We start from the raw sequence: 24,928 nt of genomic DNA on the forward strand, positions 1-24,928 counted from the left end.
GCTGGGTAGGTGATTTTTGGTTTTAATCCTAGCTCCTTTGACATCCAGAATATAATATTCCAAGTCCTCTGCTCCCTTAATGTAGAAGCTGCTAGATCTTGTGTTATCCTTATTGTGTTTCCACAATACTCAAATTGTTTCTTTCTGGCTGCTTGTGATATTTTATCCTTGACCTGGGAACTCTGGAATTCGGCTATAATTTTCCTAGGAGTTTTCTTTTTGGGATCTTTTTCAAGAGGTGATCAACGGATTCTATCAATTTCTATTTTACCTTCTGTTTCTAGAATATCAGGGCAGTTTTCCTTGATAATTTCTTAGATGACGCCTAGGCTCTTTTTTTCCATCATGGCTTTCGGGTTGTCTAATAATTTTTAAATTATCTCTCCTGGATCTATTCTCCAGGTCAGTGGTTTTTTCAATGAGCTATTTCACATTGTCTTCCATTTTTTCATTCCTTTGGTTCTGTTTTATAATTTCTTGATTTCTCATAAAGTCACTAGCTTCTACTTGCTTCAAATCTAATTTTTAAGGTAGTATTTTCTTCAGTGATCTTTTGGACCTCCTCTTTCATTTGTCTAATTCTACCTTTTAAGGCATTCTTCTCCTCATTGGCTTTTTGGAGCTCTTTTGCCATTTGGGTTAGTCTATTTTTTAAGGTGTTATTTTCTTCAGTGTTTTTTTGGGGGGGTCTCCTTTAGCAACTTGTTGACTTGTTTTTCATGATTTTCTTGCATCACTCTCATTTCTCTTTCCAATTTTTCCTCTACTTCTCTTACTTGTTTTTCCAAATTCTTTTTGAACTCTTCCATGGCCTGAGACCAATTCATATTTTTCTTGGAGGCTTTTGATGTAGGCTCTTTGACTTTGTTGACTTCTTCTGGCCGTATGTTTTGATATTGTCACCAAAAAAAGATTTGATAGTCTGAGTCCTTTTATGCTGCATGCGCATGTTCCCAGCCAACTTCTTGGCCCTTGAGCTTTTTGTCAGGCTATGACTGCTTTAGAGTAGAGAGTACTTTGTCCCAAGCTTTAGGGGTTGTGCTGCTGTTTTCAGAGCTATTTCTACTCCTCCGTCACCGCAAGCTCTGCCACAGCAGCACTCCTCCTCCCCCAAGAACCACCAACCTGGACCAGGACCCAGATCCAAGCAGAGCAAAACAAGAGAACCCTGCCTCTGCATCAGCAAAACATTCCCTGCACTCCTGCTCTGATCCACTGCTTGATTCCTCCTACTGTGTGAGCCTGAGGCCAGAAGCAGCCTCCACTGGAGCTCTGGAAGGGGCTGCAGGTGCTTCCTGCTGCTGCCACAACACCACCTTCGCAGCCCCTAGGGCTGAAGCCAGACCACGGACTTCTCACCCAGATCCAGCAGTTTTCCCACTAACCTGCTCTGTCGTCTCTGGCATTTGTGGTTGAAAAGTCTGGTAACTGCTACAGCTCAGTGATTCATGGCCCTAAAGCCTGCTCCTCCTGATTTCCGGTCTGGTCTATCCTGGAGTTTCCCCTGCTCCCCCGCCACTAGGCTGTACTCTGCTCCCAGCATGGTGCAATAGACCCTTCAGCAACCACCCAGGCTGTCTTGGGCTGGAGATTTGTTTCCCTGTTATTTCATGGGTTCTGTAGCTCTAGAATTTGTTCGGAGACCTTTTTACAGGTGTTTGGAGGGATTTGGGGGAGAGCTTAAGTGAGTCTATGTTTTCTAGCTGCCACCTTGGCTCTGCCCCCCACCCCAAGGCCAGTTCTTTATCCAATCAATCCACTGTTATATAGCCTCTATTACTCTTTTATATTTGTATCAGTTCTTTAGGATATATTTCTACCATGTTAACTATGAGAGGGAAAAGTTTAAACTGATCAATATTACTTGTCCCTTAATCCTTTAAAGTCTTCCCCATAAAATTTCCTAAATTTAAAATCTGGACACAATTCCTCACTTAATATTATATTCTTTCTACATTAGTGGACACATGCCCCGCCCCCCCCATCTCTGTGTCTCATACACACAAACACACTCTATTATTTAAGCAAATTCTCTTCTGCTTTGTGTGGTAGTATTTTGGCAGCCTGCATCCATTTATTTTTTGTCCACAATTCACAACAACAACAAAAAAGCTTTGTTGTATGGTTTTCTTCCTGAGATTACAAAAACCAAAAACCTCTCTGTGATTCTTTTATTCAATACATGTATTGCCAAAAAGCCTGGCCAACACAAAAGTAAACAAGCCTCACACAACTTCAATGTATGCTTCTAAGTACAAGGCTGAAAGCATCTTATATAATACATACTTCAAATACAAAAATATGCAAATAAACAACTAAATTTCAAATATGTGTGTACATAGTCTTCTAGCAATCTAAAAAAATCTGGTTCCCATTCTTCAATAACACTTATAAAATAAGAAACAAAGTATAGTGAAATGAGGGGAAAAAAAAATCCAATAATATATTTCTTTTTTTTTTTTGCAGGGGGAAGGCAGGGCAATTGGGGTTAAATGACTTGCCCAAGGTCACACAGCTAGTAAATGTGTCAAGAGTCTAAGGCCGGATTTGAATTCTGGTCTTCCTGACTCCAGGGCTGGTGCTCTACTCACTGCACCACCTAGCTGCCCCCAAACACCCAATAATATAATCCTAATACAGCAGGCCCCTGGGGTGCAGGTGGACGTTAAGGGGCAGGAATTACATTTTTAAAAGTTAAAATGGTCTACCAATGGCTAATATAAAGAAGCAGGTGATAGTCTATAAATCTTTTTATAGAAGAAAATAAGATCCATCAGGTACACAAAAGAAAAAGTATCTAGCTATAAAAAATTTTATTTTGTTTTCCTTTGTAATAATATGAATTCTTCCAAATTTTCCTCCCACAAAAATCTATGACGTTGGATTATTAAAAAGTTTTAATGTTTCCCTTTGTTAAAGACTAAATTCTTCCTCAGCTCTGGGACCCATCCAGAAGTCTCTACTATTTGGCAATAACATTTTACTTTGTTTTTCTTTGCTAAAAGCAAATATTTATTGTCAACTTCCATAGCCTTTCAGAGAAAGACGACAGGTGAGAACTGTAAAGCAAAGGAAAAATTAAATTTTGTTTCAAATGGTACAGAAGATAGGTTTAATGCATCAAAAAAGTGAAATGGCTCATAATGGCTCTTTTATTTTACTAAGTTTTTTTTTTACCCTCCTGTATGCTATCTCCCCATTAAGAGAAGGAAAAAGTGGCCCTCTTCCTTTCCCTTTTTTGTTTTGCAACTTTAGCTAACCAAAATTTGTCTCAAAAAGGAATATAGTTTATCTTAGGGAGAGCCTCAGACAGTTAAATCAAAGCATTCAGAAGCAAGTCAGTCCTCACTGTCTGAGTGAATCCCACCCCTATGACAGCATGTACTAGTATCTCTCTTATCCCTACTGGGCTGTCAGCCTTACAATGTACCTATAGTCCTATGAGGAGATAGGTGGAGTCAGGGATACAGTAAATGTTAATCCTTTTACTTGTGAACCAAGATATGTTTAAGACAGAAATGTAATACTTTAAAGCAAAGAAATACTAAAGGAAAAAATCTTTCTAAACATCTGCAAGTCTTCCATACACATGCAGAGCCTTGCCTAACATTGTTATTTTGCTTTAGCCAGATTTAAAATGAAAGGCAGAAATGTTAGACATTTTAATTATCAGTGATTATTTTGCAACCATAAGTGAATTATATTTTAGTAAATGGAGGTGAGAATGTCAAAGATTAATGAAAATTACTATGTCATTGCAATAGGACTAAATTCCTCAAATAATTCCTTGTGCCTTCCCTCAATTTGTTTTAGAACACCAGGAGAAGCAAAACATGAAAGTAAATATAATAGTCCCTCTCCTGAAACTATGACTACATTACTCCAAATTTTGTATGTCTTTTTTTTTCTGGGTAATTCGTCATTTTATTAATAACGTCAACATTTTAAGAAGCCAGTGGCACTCTCAAATGCCAAAGATGGCAGCGGGGTCATGGCTTGTAAGTCATTTTTCTCATTGGTCTGGTGGCTCAGGATCAAGATTGGAATCAAAGGAGACACTCTGAGAACATCTGCCTGTTAATAAGAGGTTTACTTAGCCATGATGTGGAAAGGGGAGGGTGGAACACTTGGCTCAGAGAGATGTTGCCCCCTCCCCTGATGCACCCATGTGCACTCTTGGGACACTGGCCGAGAGGAAGGTTCTCCGACTTCCTTTGTGCTGCTCGGTGACCAGGACGCCATGGGTTGAGCTTTGGCTCTTGCTGGACATTTTCTCCAATCACACACACATAGTAAGGATACCTCACAGATAAGCATTCTGAGGCTCAAATGGTGGCCAAGCTAGCAGGGAATACAGGTGGGATGACTCCCAGACCCAGCTTCTTCCCAACAAGTGGCAGAATCTGTTTCTAGAGCTAGGCAAGGGTACCTGGCATTAAAGCAGAGTAAACACTCCTCATCTGTCTAAAGACAGAAGCAAAGATGGTTTACTTTCCTTTGTATGTGACAGATTCTGAAGCAGGTAGTAGGGGGCATTGTAGACAGGGTGCTGGACTTGGGAGTCCTGCCTGAGACACACATTAGCTTACTCTGAACATATCACTCACCCCCTGCCTTAGTTTCCCCATCAGTAACATGGGGATAATAATGGCTTGGATAAAGGCACAGACAGTATGTTTCTCAGGTATGCAGGTAACACTGCTGGTGGATAACTAACGCACTAGATGACAGGCTATTAAAAGGCTAGAAGTGGGTTAAATCAAATAAGATGAACCTTAACATGAATAAATGCAAAGCCTTGCATTTGGGACAAAAATCAACATCACCCAGTTTAAGATTGGGGAAGACAGTTCAACAGCAGTTCAGAAAAAGATCTGGGAGTTAGCGCACAGCAGGGTGACGAGGACGTCAGGTTGCATCATTTGGGAGATGCTTGTCTGCCTGTACCCTCCCCAATCAGACCTAACCATAACTTAAGGCAATTGATAAGCGAGAGTGTGTCTATGGAAGAGTAACCAAGATGGCAAAGAGCCTTGGGTCCAGTCCATAGGAAGACTAGTTGAAGGAACTGGGAGTTATTTGCCTGGAAAAAAGAAGACTCGGGGATCATGCCAGAGGTACTGGTTAGCTCCAGGGGATGATTAGGAGCAGTGGGTAGATGTTGCAAAGACTCAGATTTAAGTTTGAAATCAGGAAAAAAATCTAAGCAATCAGAGAGGTCCAAAAAGGAGATGGACAGACTCCAAAGGGGGTGGGTTCAAGCAGAAGCTGGTCAGCCACCTATGGGGTGCCTTGTAGGAAGGACTCATTTTATGTATGGGCTGGACTCAACATCATCTGAGGATCTCTCCAATAATGTGAGTTGGTTTCTGGACCTACTTCTGAGAGGTAATGTACATATAAAGTACTAATAAATTTTAGCTATCTTTATTAACAAAAGCACTGCAGTTTTTCAGCATCTGATGTCCACTGGCTGTGAGGTGGGAAGCCCAGCCCTAACTAGGAGAAGGTGTGTTGAAAGAAGGTTTCCGCACTGTTGTTATAGTCCAGAGGAAGAGTCTCCCCAATAAACTGAGCCCCCAAGCTGGCTCCCCCCAGGGCAGAAGAGTACTTCAGTTTCAGCACGGTGAAGCTAGAGAAGGCTTTTTCGATCTTCCTTCCCTCGGCCAGGGTGGAGACAAAGCCTTCTTCCAGCAGCGCCCAGCTCTTCCGTACAGAGTCCACACACATGATGGGGAGGCCGACTGGCCCTCGGAATAGCATCATGTGTATCTTGGGCAACACAGCCAGTATGTGTCTGGCCAACACTTCTCCAGCCTTCCTGAAGACATGTTGGCAGACAGCATCACCCTGATAAGCGCCTTCAGCAACTTTCCAGCAAAATCCAGCAAACTTGGATTTATCGAAGTTTCTATAGAAGTGGTTGAGGAGTCGTATCCGGCCAGACACCTGGAAGTAGTCGAACATGGCTCTTTTGAGGTGGTCTATCTTATGTGGAGTCACCTCCAGGTTGTCCATGGTGTCAAAAACTGCCTTCACTGCTGATGTGCAATCCAGTAGGCAGAGCCCTCATCCCCTAGGAGGTGTCCCCAGCACCACATCCTTCCTTAGAGCCGTCTGGGTTGACCAGTCTGCCTGGAAATGAGCACCACTCCACTGTTAGCGGTGGCCACGGCAATGAACCCAGCTGCATCTGTAGAGACGAACTAGCTGTCACTCAGGTCAGGGTAGTGGCTTTGCAACTGCTCCATCGAGGGGGACACCACACTGCTCTGCTCCCCCGCCCCACCCCCAGCTCAGGCCCAGGCTGCGCAGTGGTTCATCGGTCCTGATCCCAGCTTTCTTCTTGGCCTCATTCACCATGTCATTGATACTTTATGCACATGTCTCCAGCCCAATCAGCCACTGGTGGGTGCTTGGTCCTTCAGCTTCTGCTACAACCTTGCCTTTTTGCAGCACGGCCTTGGAGTGGGTGCCCCACCCCTGACACCCCCGAACAGCCCCGCCATGGGGGCTGATCCGGGCTGCTGGCTCCTGACCATGCAGTGCCCTGAGCCCTCTGCCCGGCTCGGCCGGACGCCGACTACATCCAGCTCCGGCTCAGGCCAGCCCGTCATGTGACAGCCTCATTGTCTCGCCAGCAGCTCAAATTTTCTATGTCTTATAGTAGTTACCATAAGAATCTATTAGCTAGCAGTGATTATGAAGGTACAGACATCCTATGGGATGGATTCACAGGACTTCCATTACCTTGTTTATGTTTCTTCCTCTCAACTTTTAATTGTTTCTATTTTTCCACATTTTGTAATCATTTTTCTTGGAAATTTTTCTACAGCAGACCAATCCTACTCCTTTAATTTACTTACTTTTGTCCCACTTCCTTCTTTCCGGTCACCATCCTTAATGCCCTGGTCAGAAGGGACCAATTTCCTCAAATTCTTGCTAGGCTGTTCCTTGAACTGAACAAAGGGTATTCTCATTCCTCCAGGGATTTGAATTTCTTCTCTGTTTTCCCTGTTCTCGCTGGCCTAGAGAATAAAGGATCAAACTTACTGCGAACTTGCACGTATTTTCTTAACTAGCAAGTATTTTTAAAGTCCTCTCCTTGAGCAGCATTAAACTGTGCCACACTTGCCAAAAGTAACAGACAACAGGTGTTACATAGACTCAAGCTCCTTTTGTTTTCTCTCCTTCTGGTTATGTTGCATTCATAAAGGTACTTCTCTGATATTCTATTGTAACATTTTTCAACTGTAGGTTCTCAAAGGCTTAATCAGGGGATGCAAGCATTAGAAGATCCCACCAGTTTGTAAAGGCTTCAGTTATGGTCCCAGCAGGGACTGCTTCAAACTCATACCAACTAATAGGCAGACCACTAAATCTGGCTCTAGTAAACAGCTTTTGTTCCTTGTGTTCTGAAAATTCAAACCTCAAATTTTTGGGTTCCTAAGACTTCCTTAGGAGCAGCCATGTAACTTTACAAGGCCAACTAAAAAAAAAATCTCACCCCAAGACAAGTTCATAAAAGATTTTTTTAACAAATAAAATTATATACTTTGAAATTTTAATTGAACTATCTCCCCCAGCATCACAAACAATGTACTGTACATAGTAAGAATTCAAATATCTATACTAAGGTATATAATGTACTTTAAAATTCAGAGAACTTACTCCTTTATTAGAGCACATTTGACCTTTCTTTTCAATTTAATGGCAACACCCAAAGAACACTAAAATGGTACTAATGTAAATTCTGGAGATTTAGAAATTTGTTTCTACCTAATACTAAGAATATTTTTCCCAAAACAGACTAAATGATGCTATGAACTAGTCCAATAAATAAAGATGTAAACTGAAATTACAGGTAAGAGCCAAATTTGATATTCAATTTCTTGGAAGCTAAAGATGAAAAACAGGAAAAAGAAAAGGTATTAAGAAGTATTTGTATCACTGAAAAGAGAAATTTAAGAGAATTTAGGCTAAGGTCTCAGTCATCTCCCTTCCCTAATTGTGTTAACAAAAGATCAGTACCTGGGCATACAAAATAAAATACAGATTAAGAAAAAAGGTCAGGGAAAATTTCCAAATTTCTGGGGATCCTCTTAATGAACTAACCTTCTGGCCAAATGTATGCCAAGAAAATTACCTTTATTCATATGTGAAAAATGATTTTAAAAAAAGCATATTCCCCTAAGTTACAATATTATGTGTCATCAGAAAGCAGAAAGGGTTTAATTACAAAGGGAACCAGAGCAACACTAACAACATTAATCCAATCATCTTCTCTCTCCTATGCCATTCAATATAGTAAAAGCTATATGTTTAAGATAAAGAGGACAATAACTTCATTTTTGGTGTTGATTTGTAACATTTCATATTTCATAGTCATACACAAAGAACTTGAGATTTCATTAGCCTCTGCACCAATACAGATCTCAGTCTGTGGCTCAATGCATAAATCTTCAGAAGATGGCTGAGGCACAAAGAGGTTAAAATGACTTGCCCAGCTAATGAATATTAAGAGGCAGGATTTCAACCCAGATCTCTGATTCCATGCCTAACACTCTCTAATATACTAGGTTACCTTTTGTATACCCCAAATGGTGCATACTTATTTGTATATTCATTTGGGAACCTGGAACTCCTGGAGAATGAGTTATTCTCAATAGCAGAGGTTTAGAGATTACTTAGGGCCTACCCTATTATAATTACATTGAATATAATTTAAGTGCTTTTGGATGACTACAGATTACCAAATACAAACAACAATAATTACACCTGTAAAATGTTGATGCTTTTAGTCATAACTTGGGGTTATTTGCTCCTACACTAAATGACTGAAGACTGCTATAACTGAATTCTTATGGCTGCTTTTTATGTTTCCTTCATTGTTGTTAAGCTATTTTTTGAGATCAGTGTCTCTGTCTATGGCATCTTCTAACCCCCTTCTGACATTCTGAGAGGCTAAGCAAATAGCCATGCTTGTTGGGACTGTAAGCAAAATTGGGAATGAATATACTCTGATTAAGGCGCCCTTTTATGAATAAAATGCAAAGGCTACACATCAGATGGGTTTTGTTACATCTATTTCTATTGTTTAAGCCCATTTGCTTATTTTCAAATGGACAGCTGCTTTTTCCTATATTCTGGATGGATGAGGTAGCACTTCAATTTACAATTTTGGACAGCTCTAGTTTTTGGGAAGTTTTCACTCACATCGACAGGGCTACAATGTACATTTTTCTAGAAATATATTAAGGATATTCAAATACAGACTTAAGTATTAAGAATTCTTTCACGGTTATCTGAAATTTACACAAGTATTGATATTCGTCATATGACATCCACTTGACTCTCAATGTGTCTGCTTCCATTAACAGAGTTAGTGTAAGGAATTTGTGTCATTATAGCCTCTATGTTTAACTGCTTATAGGAGGTTTTGAGCCTTCACTGTAATTCATGCAACTTAATTTTTCCACATTGAACCTGTTACAGGAAATATAATTTTCTAGCATTAAAAATATATATTAGACACTGGCCCTGGAGTCAGGAGGACCTGAGTTCAAATCCAGCCTCAGACACATGACACACTTAATAGCTGTGTGACCTTGGGCAAGTCACTTAACCCCAATTGCCCTACCTTCCCTCCTCAAAAAAAAAAAAAACCTCCTCTCTCTCTCTACATATATATATATAATTAGAAACTAGTAGGAGTTGGTTCAATGTTCTTCTTGCTATTCAACCAACGAACAAACATTTAGTGAATATTTAAGACACACCTAGTTTTAAGAGCATGATCATAGTCCATGGCATAGAAATATACTTTATTGGAAATATCCGAGTCTGTGTAATTGGAAAAATTCAGTCTAGTAGGAGTACAATAAGAGTGGGAAGTTGTCAGAATGCAATTGGGTAAAAGGTAATTCCATTGCAATACTCATTCTTTGATCGTTACCAACAGGAATGAAGATGAAGGAAAAAAAACCTTTAGGAACAATGTCTGTTAAAGAGCCAACTGGAAATCCTTACAGAGGGAAAATTGTTTAGTAATGATAATAACCTTGGGAAGATTAATAGGTTATCTATATAAACAATAGCACCAACACCCCCCCCACACACACACACGTATGTTCCAAAAGTCTTAGCACAATTTTAAGCTTGGTTTGTAAGGAAAATAGTCATCTAACAATGACTGGTCTATGAAATGTGGAAACTAAAGGTCAGAGATGTCAAGTGAATCATCAATATTTGTGCAACTATTAAATGATGAAAATGGGAGTTGAACCAGACATTCTGGTTCTGGACCTTCTAAACTTTCTGCTGCAACATACTGCCTTTCATCTGATGTTAATAAGATTTATATATGTAGTACACATTACTGATTTGGGCATAGAATGACGTCTGTTGCCAGACATGTCACAGAATCATAGAATAATGATAGAACTTTATATTTGGAGTTCATTGGTCATCTAGTCCAACTCATAAGTGAATAGGAATGAGGTAACCAGAAGACACGGGCAAGGGGCATCCAGAACAGATTAGTTGACATAGATTTTTCCAAGCCAATGGAAGATTTTGATATAGTGGAAGGGAGGCCAGAGATATTACCCATAAAGGTCAAGAGGATTAACCTAGTTGTGGGAAGCTCATTCATTATTGGTTTAAATCTAGAATCAGAAGTATGCTATTCACTCACAAAAAAAAATGACAAAGTTCCTGTCTTTAAGAAGATTATAGTCTAATTGGAGTCACAAAAATTTATACAAGTTAAAAATCAGCAACAATTGATTATTGATTAGCCTAAACATGTGGTACTGAGCCTATACATAATAGTTCAGAAAATAGGAGATTGAAGAATATCAAAATATAAAGAAACATTTAGTCCGACCCACATGTTAATAAAATCATAACTAATTTCATCCAGCCTCTATTTAAAGATCTTTAGCAACAGGGGATTCACAAACACCTAACAGGAGTCACCTTGAACTGAATTCAATAAACCAAGTGTGACCTGATTGCAGCAGGGTACAGTATTTACTGGATGGCTACAAAATATACATTAAAAAAAGCCATGGAGAAGATAAAGGTGCAGACACACAAAAATATCTGTAGTGTAGTACTTTTTGCGGTAGCAAAGACATGGCAACAGTGGGTGTCCATCAATTAGGAAATGACTGAACAAATTATGGTACATAATACTATTGTACTTCAAGAAATGATCAAAGGAGTAGATTTCAGAGGAAGATTTTCATGAACTGATGCGACCTAAAGTAAATAGAACCAGTAACGGTATCGTTGGGTTGAAGTTCAGCGTCAAAGTTTAGTGACTTTTTGGTTACAGTTCTGAATTGTTTTCTATAATATTTGCTTCAATTTGGGATGCTACCAAAGTACATTTATACAATAACTACAACACTGTAAAGGAAAAACAAATGTGACAGAGACTTAAGAACTCCGATCATAGAAGACTAATCATGCTTCCTACCTCTTGGCAAAGAAGTGAGAGAGTAAAGTTACAAAATGAAACATATATTTGCTTACATGGCCAACGTGTGGAATTGGTTTGCATGACCATAGTTATTTGTTACAACAGAAGGTGAGACTTACGGGACAGAGTGATGGGTAGAAAACCATGAAAAACAAGTCAATGACTTGCTAAAGGAGACCCAAAAAAATACTGAAAAATACATTGATGAAAACAACACCTTAAAAAATAGATTAACTCAAATGGCAAAAGAGCTCCAAAAAGCCAATGAGGAGAAGAATGCCTTGAAAGGCAGAATTAGCCAAATGGAAAAGGAGGTCCAATGGACTACTGAAGAAAATACAACCTTAAAAATTAAGATTGGAGCAAGTGGAAGCTAGTGACGGAGTGATGGGTATGACAGTGATGCAAAAAGAAAAAAAAAAAGGAAAGCATGTCGGTGAAACATTTTAAAAAAGACACAGAAGAGAACAGAAGGAAATTCAAGACTGAATGTATAAAGTTAGAAAAACAAGATAATATTGAAATTACGAACCTGGGTTACTAGACGGATGTTAATGACTTCAACAGAAATAGGGAAGTTTGGTAGAGAGATGGGTTTGCAAGGAGGAGATAATGGATTCAGGTTTAGATATGCTGAGTTTGAGATACCCAATAGGTAGTTGCTGATATGGGATTAAAGCTCATGGGGCAGACTAGAGCTGGATAGATAGATCTGAGAGTTATATGCACAGAGATAATTAAATTCATGGGAGCTGATGAGGTCATCATGTGAGAGGGTATAGAAAGAACAGAAGTCATCCTAGAGCAGAGCCTTGAGGTAGACCCACAGACAGGGGATATTACATGGATGATAAGCTAGCAAAGGAAACTTTGCTCCTTTTATTTAATTATCTAATTCTTCTCTTTATCCTCCCCCTGCCCCCAACAGTTAAGTATTTTAATTAAAATCTTCCCTTCTCTGCTCTTCATTTACTTGGTTTTAAATTTTTTTTCTAAGCCTTTTTCTTAAAAAAGATTTCTTTACCCTGTCTCTTCATTAATTCTTTTGCCATTCTGTTTTTCTTTTATTCTTTATGATCTTTATACTTATTCATTCCTTCTTTAGTCTTTTTGTGTTCCTCACAGAAATAAAAATTCTAAAATACCAATTTTGAGTTCTGTCTTTTAAATAATTTTTATGTTATTGCCTTATAGATCTTACCCCCTTCCTCCCCCCTTTTTTGTCTCACTCTTAGAAGTACTTTGAGAAGTAGTGAGGCTAGTAATCCACTATTGCTCCCATGGTAGAAATTTGCCTGAGTCTGAGTCTCTAATAGTCCAGTCCACTTTTACCTCTAGTCTTCCCCAAAACCACTTTCTTTCCCAATGTCCTCTCTGGGTCCACTGCCCTTCCTCTCTTCTGGATCCTGGTTGTACCCAGAAGCTCTGATTTCCCTTCTTCTAAGGCATAACATTACCTGTACTAAGTCACAACAACCTCTCCGAGACGGCACTCTCTGAGAACTAAATTCCTGTAGTTTCTATCTACTATTAACAAAAGGAAACCGTGGAGAAGTCAGACATATAGAAGAACCAGGAGAAATTAGTGTCAGGAAAACCCAGAGAGGAGAGAATATCAAGAAGAGGCCTGTCAAAAATGTCAAATACAGAGAGGAAATGAGGACTAAGAAAAGACCATCAGATATGGCAAGAGATTGTCAGTAAGTTTGGAGAGAATAATTTCAGTTAAGAGGCTGGAATCCAAACTACAAAGGTTTGAGAAGTAAGGAGAAAGGAGCTGAAGCATCAAATGATGGTAGCTTTTTCAAGGAGTCTGGCTGAAAACGGGTAGGAGAGATATAATAATAGTATGAAGAGACAGTAGAGCCTAGAATATGCTTTTTAAGAATGGAGAAAACTTGGGCATGTTTATTGGCAGCAAGGATGGAAAAAGTTGATAGGGAGACAGAAGAAGGAGAGGCTGAAGATGAGAAGGTGAAGGTGACGAATACGAGAGGGAGATAAAAGTGAGAGAGCAATCTGCTGGAAAAGACAGAAGGGGAAAGGATCAAGGGCACACTTAGAAGGGTTTATCTTGACAAAAGTAAAAAATCTTGACATACAGATCACTATCAGATCCTGAAAGAAAGTAGAAGAGTGTGCAGATTGACATCAAGATATCTTGAGACGGAGAAGCAGAGAAGATCAATTTCAACACTGATGACATCACTGAAATAATCATCTACTTTCAAGACTGTGACATGGATGGTATGGGCTGAGAAAGGGACAGAGTTCATAAAAGAAAGCAGATTTTTGGGTGGATGAAAAGACAGAACTATTACAATAAAGCAAAACACTGTCAGTAGAGGAAAATTATAGTTTAACAGTAAGAGTAGAGTTACTACTATGGGATGTTGTTGCTGTACTCCATTTTCTCATATGACTGGGAAAGGAAGGCACTAGCAAAGTAGATTTTGATTTAAAAGTCCCTAGATGAACCATAGAGATCATCTAGTCCAATTCCTTCATTTACAAATGAGGAAAAAAGCCTAGAGAAGTTTACATAGGTTATAAATATTATTTCTCTACTATACTTTTGAGGGGCATATATTTATTCTGTACATACTTATACATGTATGTGTTGCCTCCCCTGATAGTCCATAAGCTCTTTGAGAGCTGGGATTGCTTCCTCCTTTGTTTTATATTCCTAATGCCTTAGAAAATTACCGACATAATAGGTGGTTAATCAACATTTGTTAAATGATATAAATACTATTTCAGTTTCCTCACTAAGGAGACAGAGGAAATGAAAACCAGAGTAGGAAAAAAAAATTTACAAGGTAATAATATTAAAAGCCAGTTATACTTCTTTCCTGTTTTTGATCCCTAATTTCTATACAACTGTATTGAAAACAGTCCTCCATAACCAGTATACCTCTTCCTTCTGCAGAGATCAGGGTTGGGGGGGGGGTTGGACAGAGAGACGCATTTTATTTGGAGTCGGGGGGTTAGGTTTGAATCCCAGCTCTACCATTTACTTACCATTTACTAGACAAGTCACTTAATCTCTGTTGGTCTATTTCCTTATCTATCAATTAAAGGAGATTGACTAAATGACCTTTAAGATCAATTCCAGCTCTAACTTTGCAACTCTATGATCTTCTCCAATTTCTACCCAAGCCAGTACCTAGCCATCCTGTTAAACTAACTATCACTGCTCCTATTAACCTCACTTTTAACATCTGGACCCGATAGGGTACTGTATCCAATAAGAGAAGCTGAGCAGGAATGGAGTCTTTGTATATAGCAACTTTTTAGCTTAAAAAAGTTTCCAGATGTAGACAGAAAATAAAAGTGAATTGTCCTTCTCAAACTTATGCCTGGTTTTCCATTCTTATGACACAAGAGCAGATTGCACTGTTTACCAGAATATCTTTACGTTAATGTACATATTGATATTGTCATATAGGTTACCTGGACTCGAAGGTCAGACATTTGTTTCAAGAGATCCTCAAAGAGCTCTCGGTCTTCTTGGGGTAGTTCAGAAGACAAGACTACACCCACACAGGATCCTGACCTTTGTAATGTGTCTGGGAACATGTAGACTCCGCTACTGCAGCTCAGTACAGGAGACTGATTAGGCATCAGAGGATACAGCCAACCACAAACCTAAAGTGATTGTGAAACATTAGTTCTATTAGTAGGACTAATATATACTTAGATTTTCTAATCAATAACAGAAATAACAATAAATAACAAAAAATTAACATTTCAAAGACAAATTTTTGATATAACATTGTAGGAAGCTTAAGACCTATTACATTCAACACTAAAGATAAAATTTTAGTTTGCCAGAATGATCAGAATAGTAAATGGCTAAGTTTACTAAAAAGTTAAAATATATGTACTCTTAGCCAATAGTGGGTAAATTAAATTCTACTAACAAGGGGACTAGTTTAAAAATGAACAATATTCCTACTAAGCTAAGCTTTTTAAACTAGTCATCTCTTTGGGTAAAGTGTAGTTTATCAAGAAACTATTGGGACTGTGGTACGATAATTTTATGCAGCCTAGTCTAATAGATCAAATTTGGAGCTAGAACAAAAAACCTATGTCACTGGTTATAAAATCACAGCCCAAATTAAGAGTGTGAATTCATTACTGAGTAGTAGTTTTATTGCTGTGAGATATCCAAAGATTAGTAAACTTCATTCCTAAAATCCCTCTTCTTCTTAAAAAGCAGATTATCATTATCAAATTATCTACAAATTATCCCATTTTCTTCCACATTATTATGAATACATTTACAATTACAAAAGGGAAGACATAAAACATCTTTTGGGACAAACTTTTCAGAAGGAAAAGTTCCTAATATTTAACCATATAGAAAAGATTGGCTATGGGTAAAGCTTAGATGAAAAGCACTGGGAAACCTGTAGTAGGATCCTATCATTTACTTACCACAAAATTCTCTTCATGAGCCAAGAAGGAAAGCTATCACTTTACAATCAACTTCAACAGTATAGGAAGAACAACTTTAGTAGTTTTTGAGACACGAGAAATTAATTTGAGCTCTAACAACTCAATTTCTGAACATTAATTTGGGGTGGAATGTGAGAGAAAACAAATCGCACCCCTTTCTTTTTTTTTCACAAATACTTGAATACACTCCCTTTAAAAAAGCAGTTAAAATGAAGTTTGGGGCACAATTTTACTTTAAGAATACCGAAGGATAAAGATCAGGGGTAGAACTCATTAGGAAAAAAAAGCAGTGGTAGTAATCATGACCTCAAAGTTAAAGCCACAACAGGATGTCAGCTATGTTAACCAATAATGTTTTAGACTATTTAAAATAACTAGAAAGTATAAGCTTGGAATATTGGTGTGGTATAGGAAATGATAAGTTGTACTTAGAAAAATATAGAAAGACTTGGACTCAGAGAAACAGAGGACGAACAAGTGTAGTATGTTCTTACATAGATGCATATGAATGTATATGTCTATACAGGAGTATGATTATAGATATCTAAGTAAATTCATAATTCATGTGTATGTATATGTATATATGTATGTACATATGTATATATCTGTATCTATATATCCATGTTTAATTGTAGCCTTCTTGGGGCAAGGGGGTGAGCAAGGGGAAAGAACAAAGTAAAAAGTACGCAGCAGAGAACAGAAGATAATTTACAAGGAAGTAAAGATGGACAGCTCTGAACATAATGTGTAGCATTTATTATATAGGCTTTCTTGAAATGGAAAATTATTGCTGTATATTTTGAATCTTCCCTTACATTCTGCTGTGCACATGGCAATGCTTTTTTGTCTTTTCTTAGTTTGTATTTAGGGTTTAATATTCAAATTTATGATATGTTTCTTTTTCTTTTCTTACTGTGCATTTAAGTTTTAGTATTTAAAGTTTAATAAATTAATAAAGGAATACCAAAAGAATTCATGACATGTTTAGGCAAATGAATAGAGACACATCCTGTGTAAGGAACTTAAATTTTTACTAGAAGAGCTAAGTTTTAGAAAGTGGGCTCACATAATTAGGTGTAATATTCACAAGATGACCTTGCTTCACTATTACTATGTGTAAACATCTAAACATCTTTTTTCCTTCACAGCAGACACCTGAAAATTGGTTCTCCCACTATTTTACAATACAGAGGGGGAGAAAACACCTTTGCATTCTTCGCACATTACCAAAAAGTGTTTCAGACATCCATCTTTCTCTTCTATCCCAGAGTTAATAAACATTTATTTGAGATGGAACATTTACCAAGTATAAGGTACGGGGGCTACAAAACCAAACCAAACCAAACCCTAATAACAACAACACAAAAAGAATCTTTGCCTTGGTCCTTCTTAAGACCTCTTCACTATTACAACATCTCTCAGTTTTACCTATTCTTTTTCTTTAGTACTTTCTAGCTGTTTATTTCTCTTAATTACATTCTAATTATACCTCGAGTATAAGTGCACATACATAATCTGCAAATATCAACCCTTTAATTCAATGTTGATGTTAGAGGAGCACTGATACAGTCTATTCTATTATATCATGACTTTTGCTGCTATGTGATGTTTTCTTCTTTACAAATTTGAAATGAGTTCAGCTTTTTCTAGAAAACCCATTACTGTCTAGCACATAGGAGGTGCTTAATAACTGTTTTTGAGTATCTTGTAGTTTTGTTTCTTCTAGATGAATGGCCATCTTAAAAAACAAACTCCCAAACCAAATGCACCTCTCACTCATCTAACCCTCTAAGCTTCATGTGGTAGAGCTCAAAGGAACTAGAACTTCCAAAGTACCTTCTTTGACTATTAGCCTAGATACGGCCTAAAACATAAGCAACAAAAGATAACATCGTGGCAGGTGGGTTTCCACTTTTAAAGTTTCTCTACTTGTTACCTGAAGAAATCCAGGGGGCCAATTTTGAGCCGCTTCACTGGTAGTGTCCAAGAATTTCACAATTCGAAGATATCCAGGATATGAAGGTGCACTAACTTCCCCTGCAGGAGTTACAAAGAAAATCTGTACTCCACTGGGTATTAAAATTAACTCTTCTACATCTACTCCTAGAGTCTCAAGAGGAGGTGGGCGAGGAGAAATCGCATAATAGTCTTCACTGACAGATGAAACTTCCCCGGATTCTGTTCCATAGGACAGAGTATAGTGCCCATCTGTAGCATGGGGTGTATAAGCAGGTGGTGCTTCCAAGGATACGGGACTAACCACAGAATGCTGCTCCATGCTTGTGGAGGGATAATTCCCATTAACTTCTGTTTGTACAGATGGTGAAATCAAAGATGGAGGCAAAGGAGGCTTTTCTGGCTTTCCATCAGGGGGCAACACAGGAGACAATTGGGACCCTTCTTGAAGATTACTTGGAACAAAAGAGGAAGGATTTTGCTCCAGGATTCCCAACCTAGTATTGACATTTTTCAGTGTTTCTTGCATCTTCTGCTGCATCTGTCTAGCAGATTCCCAACCAGAACCTGTGCATTCAGGCCCAGATGCTGAAATCCTGACTCCCTGGAGTAGATGTTCTCTTCCTTTACTGTAGTAATTCCTTGCTTTTTCCTTTTGCCCCAATTCATCTGCATTCAGTCCTTTATTTACAAATACAAAGGCCCGCTTATATGCTTCTTTTATGATCTTAATATTTGCAGGTTCTTCACTATACGGTTCTTGCTCTTGTGCCATCACTGCAAAACAAGAAGTGTTATTATAACTTAATATGCCTGAAAGTGCTGGATACAAGACATACCTGTCTATTAATTGATAACTAGAATACATTTTTTGGCTAAGCATTTTATTACTGGTTTTTAAAATCCTGTGGTTCCTAACAGTAGAAATAAAGTAAATAGCTGCTGACCTATATAGGTCAGTGAGTCAGGCAGTCAACAAACATTTCTCAAGTGAATACTGTGGCCCAGGCAGAGTGCTAAATACTAGGGATACAAAGAAAGCTAAAAGACAAGTCCCTCCCTCTAATGGGGGAGAAAATATGCAAACAGCTATTTACATACAAACAAGCTATTTAAAAGATACTTAGACATGATCAGTAGAGCTGTAAGATTAGGCCTGGTGGTCTTGAGACCATCCTGACAGTCTACTTTTAAGGACGGCTATAGCTTATAGAATCTATGCATGGAAACCACTGTTAAGATAAGGCTTGATAATCTTGAGAGCATGATGATCTCTTCTTAAAGGGAGGCTGTAGGCTTATAGATACACTGATAGAAAAATACTGACAATATTTTTAAAAGTTAGTACAGCTGTGTACCCTAAATAATATTTTGTCTGCCACTAGTTCCTTTTTCTCCTTGACATGCAAATGCTAAAAATAATACTTTGTCTACCACCTGCTTGTTTTTCTCCCTGATAACAAACCCCTAAAATATTTTGCCCTCTCGCAGAAGTACATTTTGGAGAATACTCTCCCCTCTAGCAGAAACACATCTTCCCACTGAATGGACCCATGTCTCTAGGCTTCCCAATGCCATGTGGCTCTCACATGAGTAATACTCTCTATTAGTGTGTATATCTGAATTGTATACTGGGTCATCTTCTCTATCTCCTTCCCCCTCCCACTTCTGTCTCTGCTTGCAATAAAGCTTTGCAATGAACTGAGTTCTTTTGTTTTCCAAGTTATTCTCAGCATCCGCACTCATTAAGGGGTTGCTTTCCCCTAATTTCTCACAGGCTTCTCTTTAGACATAATCCGAGCACTAGGATAAGGACTTAATTTATAGACTGCCACACCTAACCTGGAGAAGTATGAAACTGTGAGCCCAGGAGTAGAAAGCAAAGGTCAACAGCGAGATGCTACTTCAAGCCAGGAGGAATCCCTTATGCCAGAAGACTATCACAAAACAAAGGTGAAGGCACTCAAATTAAGGGGAAATCAGGAAAGAATTTCCTGTAGAAGATAGAATTTTAGCTGGAACTTGAAGAAAGCCAAGGACGTGAAGATGAGGAAGGAGACATGGGGGGAGAATCAATGAAATGACCAAGACCATGGCTTATTTATACTAGGGTCTATACTAATCCTAATATCTGACTGAACAAAGATGAAGTTTTATTTTAGATACATTATTATAAACAAAAAGCATGAGAAAATAGATAAGAAAAAATATTTTTTTAAAATGAAGCTTCAAAAAAACTCATTTTACTTTTTGGGACACCTCAGCCTACTGGGCGCATGCTTTAAAGGTTTCTTGAGAAGTAGAAAGCATTTAAAATTACAGCTTGATGTGTCTATAAGCTTATTAAGTCACACCAAGACCAAAAAGATAAGTAATAAATGCACTTGCTTTAACAATCTAATCAGATGGCCAACTGAGAGGCATGACCAAAAGACAGCTCATAATTTTAAACAAAAACAGAATATAGCATATTTTTCTGTGATTAGATAGATATTTCTTCAGCTACAAAACAAGGAAAGCAATATTCATCTCAACTACGCTGTTATGGCTTTATGATAAACACTGAAGATCAGGTAGTCCCCAACTTACCAGTGATACATACAAACAATATGGCCAAAACTTTACTTACACTGCTCCCCAGAATTCTCAAGCAGAACACACCTCGAAGTCAGAAATCTAAAGACTTTAGCAACAGTATGACTTAGCATAGTGTGTTCTCTTTCTTACATCCTCTTTCTCTGTCTTCCCCTCTCCCTCTTCCTTGAAAACAGGACTGGTTATTCATTACAGAATTGATGTACACAATGAGTACTATAGGAAGATTTAAAAAAAAAAAGTCAATCTATAAAATTCTCTATATGCATTTGGAATTTTTTCCTATAATGCAAAATCCTAATCATTTACCTATCCCAAAGACCACATGCATATGAGGATATGGAAAGGAATGATCATGTCCTATACTCATGGAGGCTGAAAGAAAGAGAGCCTTGCGGTAAGGAGAGACCCGGTCATGAGCCAACTCTGACAATTCCAAGCCTTGTTAACAATGGGCAAGCCAGTTAACACCTGTACTTCAATTTCCCGACCTATATAGTAGAGGTAACTTCTACAGTACCTATCGCATAGGGCTGTGGGGATCACATGAGTCAATATATGTGAAAAGAATGTTTTGTAAACCTTAACTTTAACGTGCTACCAAGTGCTATAAAGTCAGCTGTTATTCTCCAGGAATCCTATTAGCCCATTTAGGACCCTGGTTTACAAGTTCTTGCAGTATCATCCCTGGCCTCTAGCTTTCTATCTCCTTTATTCTTCTGACTTTCAGCTAAAAAGTCAATGGTCTTTGGACTCAAAGTTCACATCATTTCTCCTATCTGGTGATAATACTTAAGGAGAGTTGGAGGGGGGAAGGGAAGAGAATAAGAGAAAGCCTGATGTTCAGCTCTTTCCTGTGTGTTTGAGAATGAATTATAACTTTGTCTCATATTTCATGCTGCCTTCAGAAAATCCTATGAACCACGCAGCTATCAATTGTCTAAGGCCGCACTGGGTCTTGGGTCTTTCTGACTCTAAGCCCAGCGCTCCATCTACTGCACCACCTAGCGGCCACTGTCCACTAAACTAGAGGTTCTTAAACTTGTTTGTGTCATAAACTTTTTGGCAGTCTTCTCAAAATGTTTTGTTGGCTATGTTCATAATTGAAGGAAATGTTTAATTTTAGTGAGATGTTAATGAAAATGATGTAATTTTTCCATCCATGTATAGAGACCCCCTGAAACCTATCACTTGGACTCTGTGGATAGTTCATGGTCCCAAGTTAGGACTCATTGAACTAACCCAGGCTGCTCTTTAATGATTTTGGTTAAAACGTATATGTCATCCATTGTAACACTTAATAATTTTTAATATGCTGGTAATGTTGGATGACATTTGCTTACATAATTTTTTTCTACAACTTTGCCAAATATTCTATATTAGGGAAAACTAAAGATAAGCTTGAAAAAAAGCTGAAGTTATAAAAAAAAAAACCCAACTCAATCTATACACATTACCCATTAAGAGGTTCAATTTCAATTTGGAATTATGCAAGAACAGCCACTAAATTATTTACATCCTTTGACCCAGAGATTCTACTACTGGGACTACTTACCTCAAGAAGATTTTTGATAGGAAAAAAAAGACCCACAGGCACAAAAACATCTCAGAACAGAGATGTTCGTAATAAAAAAAAAAACACTGGAAACAAAATATGTGCCTAACAATGACTAATGGCTTTTATGACATAATGCAGAGTAAAGAAAGCAAAGTCAAAAGAACGACGACTACCTAAAGGGTGACAGTGAGAGGCTCTAAAACTAGTCAAATACAATGGTCCATGTTATATCCACAGTACAGTTCAATTTGAAGGCTCTATCCCTCCTATTTATTTTTTTTAAACACTTTGGTTTTCAGCAAATTTGCTAATTTACATAAAAAGCTTAGAAAATGTTAACATTATTTAAATGTCATCATTATTAGGGTTTGTTGGGATGTGATAAATAGAAAAAAAAAGTATAAATAAGAAACAAATTTATATAGTACGTTAAGTTTTACAAGGTGCTTTTTCATCAAGGCAGCAGCTCTGTAATGTATTATTAGCCCTATCAGCCCCATTTTATAGATAGGTAAATTTAGATTTTGGGGAAGCTTGATTTGCTCAAGATCAATCATCTAACAGGTAACAGCACTAGGTCTCAAAACCAGGTCCTTTAATTCTAAATCCAGCGCTCTTCCCACATTCCTGGAGCTTAAAACAGATTTTGCTTAAATACTAATTTTATTATTAAAAGCAGCAAAAATTTTTCTGCTTACTCCCACTTTCAATCAAGTTTTTCATAAAATCAATCAATTTATTTCATTCTAAAGATTAAAAGGCAAGAATGATACGTTAGAGATGCCTTTATTCATGGCACTGCATCCTTAAAATAATTTTTCCCAACGAAATTCAAATTATTTCTTAAAAGAATACATAATAAACACGAATATATATCTAGTTATATTTTTGAGGCTTCTACTTCAGACACCGCCCAGCCTGAAACACATTCATCACGTCACAAGTGAAGAAATGAAAGGCCAATAAAAAGCCTCAAGTACCTCATTTAAATATCAAAATCAAAGTGGGGCTATTAGTCATGAATTGACTATAGACACAGATAAGTTCCAAGATAAATAAATGTAAATAAATAATTATGATCCAGAAAGACCTAGCAAATATCACAAACGTTAAGTTAACATAAATACGAGGAAAGTATTAATTCCTGACATTTCCCCTAGTTTTGCCGACGGTAATCACGCCTTTCATTTTTGCTCGTGACTGGTCCTGCCATTTTCCCCTACCAGTTCAACCGTCAGACTGAATCCATTAGAACGTAACCCCCCCAAAGGCAGAGCTTAGCAAGGTGCCTGGCAGGTAGTAGGTGCTTAATAAAAGTTTAATAGAATCACCAAGATCAAAGCGGGAAGGAGGTTTGTGAAGTTGGGGGGGAGGGGAGAATTCCTTTTCGTGGCACTCCAGGACCCTAACGAAGAGTCAGACACCAATGAACGACTTAACTACAACAACAAAGGATCCTGTTAGACCCAAATAGGGTTTTTCTTTAAATGGGGGGCGTAGGTGAGGGGGTTGGAGGGTCAGGGAAGGAAATCGGCTAGATCTCCATTGGTGAGACAGGCAAGAGAGCAGTCTCCCAATTTGCTGACCACACCGGAACGGATCCGATTCCTATATCGCACGACAGTTAGCTCATCGGCACATTCCTGGTTTCTAGGACTCCGCAGGGGGAAGGGGAGCGCGGGGGCCGGAGCGGGCAGAGATACGCCGACTCGGCAGTTCGGCACGCCGCTTCCCGGGCTCCCATCTCCCCCTACACAAGCACACGCTTACACTCACACTCCCCAACCGGGTCTCTTTCGTGCTGACTCAGCACGCGCCTGCACCAGCTGCTCTAAGCGGGAAAAGCCGACGGTCCCCGGGCTATCCCTGGGCTGAACTGGAAACTCGCCCCGGCTTTTACCTGTCAAACCTCTGGCTCGTCCGCGCCCGCTCTCAGAGAGAAGGAGGCGCCAGCTGGGTGCCGGCGAGCACTGACTGTCCGGGGCCACCTGCCTCCCGAGGCCCGCAGCGCGCGCTCCCGGGGTGGGGGGAAATGCCAAAGCTCTCCGCACCCTCTGCCCCGCCCCTCGGGCAGGCCCAGCTCGTGACTTCCGCCCCACTAGCGTCCTAAGAAGAGGGGAAGAGAGGCTCGAGCCAGACCCCAGACATCCCGACGTCCCGCGGCCAGACGCCGTTCGCCCGGCCGGCCCACTTCCAACGGCCGAGCCCGAGCCCTCCCCTCCCCCAGAGCCCGCGGGTCGGCGGTCAGCTCTCCGAAACCTGAGCTTTCCTCTCGGGTGTCACCCACCCGGCGGGGTTTCCCACACGCCCATCGCCCGATTACCCCCGCCCCCTCTTGTAGCCCCTCTCCTCTCCAACCGCTTCGCCCCCAAGAACGGCTAAAAACCCTCACCCCCGGCTGTTCGAGACTAAGGTGAAGACCAAGGCGAGTGAGCGCGTGACTGGAATCTCAGGCGAGAACTAGAACCAAAGCCTGGCCCGGGACTTCAGCTTTATTTACTACTGACTCGGTCTAGGCCGCCTACCACCCCGCCCCCTCCTTTCCCAGACCCGTTTCCCCTCCTCCCATGTTCTCCCCCCCCCCCCCCCACCGCTGCGCAGGCGCCCTGGAGACTGCTGAGCCTAGATAGGGGGCGGAGTCATTCTGGACCGCTTAGTCCAGAGGGCGGAGCTGCTGGCCTTGAACTTGAAATGTTAGGAGTAGAACAGTGAGCGATCGCTTCGGGCCACTAGAGGGCACACCTGGCAAAACGTACAGCGCGAGGCAGTTGTAGGGCTCCAGCTCTCCGTTAGGGGGTGGTATTTTTAAAATAGTATTTACTACTTGGGTTGTATTGTTATTACACTAGCTTACATTTATATAGCGCTTT

General features: G+C 39.4%; 1 protein-coding gene and 1 pseudogene across 5 annotated transcripts in view; both read right to left on the minus strand.

Annotated features, from left to right (window-relative positions):
- The window catches only part of SPART (spartin), a 53,032-nt gene extending 28,397 nt beyond the window's left edge, over positions 1–24,635 (minus strand). For 2 of the 5 annotated variants that reach the window (XM_036744293.1, XM_036744297.1), the window contains exons 1-4: positions 24,451–24,532; positions 17,886–18,682; positions 14,942–15,136; positions 6,867–7,028 (exon numbers count right to left, since the gene is read on the minus strand). In XM_036744293.1, the coding sequence (XP_036600188.1) occupies positions 6,867–7,028; positions 14,942–15,136; positions 17,886–18,680 (1,152 nt within the window). In that variant the 5' untranslated portion in view covers positions 18,681–18,682; positions 24,451–24,532. Of the gene's footprint in view, positions 1–6,866; positions 7,029–14,941; positions 15,137–17,885; positions 18,683–23,958; positions 24,285–24,450 lie in introns of those variants that run through there. The other 3 variants (XM_036744294.1, XM_036744296.1, XM_036744295.1) reach the window with 3 other exon arrangements.
- LOC118837426 lies at positions 5,500–6,509 on the minus strand (annotated as a pseudogene).
- Positions 24,636–24,928: the final 293 nt, after the last annotated feature.

This window comes from Trichosurus vulpecula, chromosome 2 (assembly GCF_011100635.1).
Source record: "Trichosurus vulpecula isolate mTriVul1 chromosome 2, mTriVul1.pri, whole genome shotgun sequence".
NCBI classification, from domain to species: domain Eukaryota; kingdom Metazoa; phylum Chordata; class Mammalia; order Diprotodontia; family Phalangeridae; genus Trichosurus; species Trichosurus vulpecula.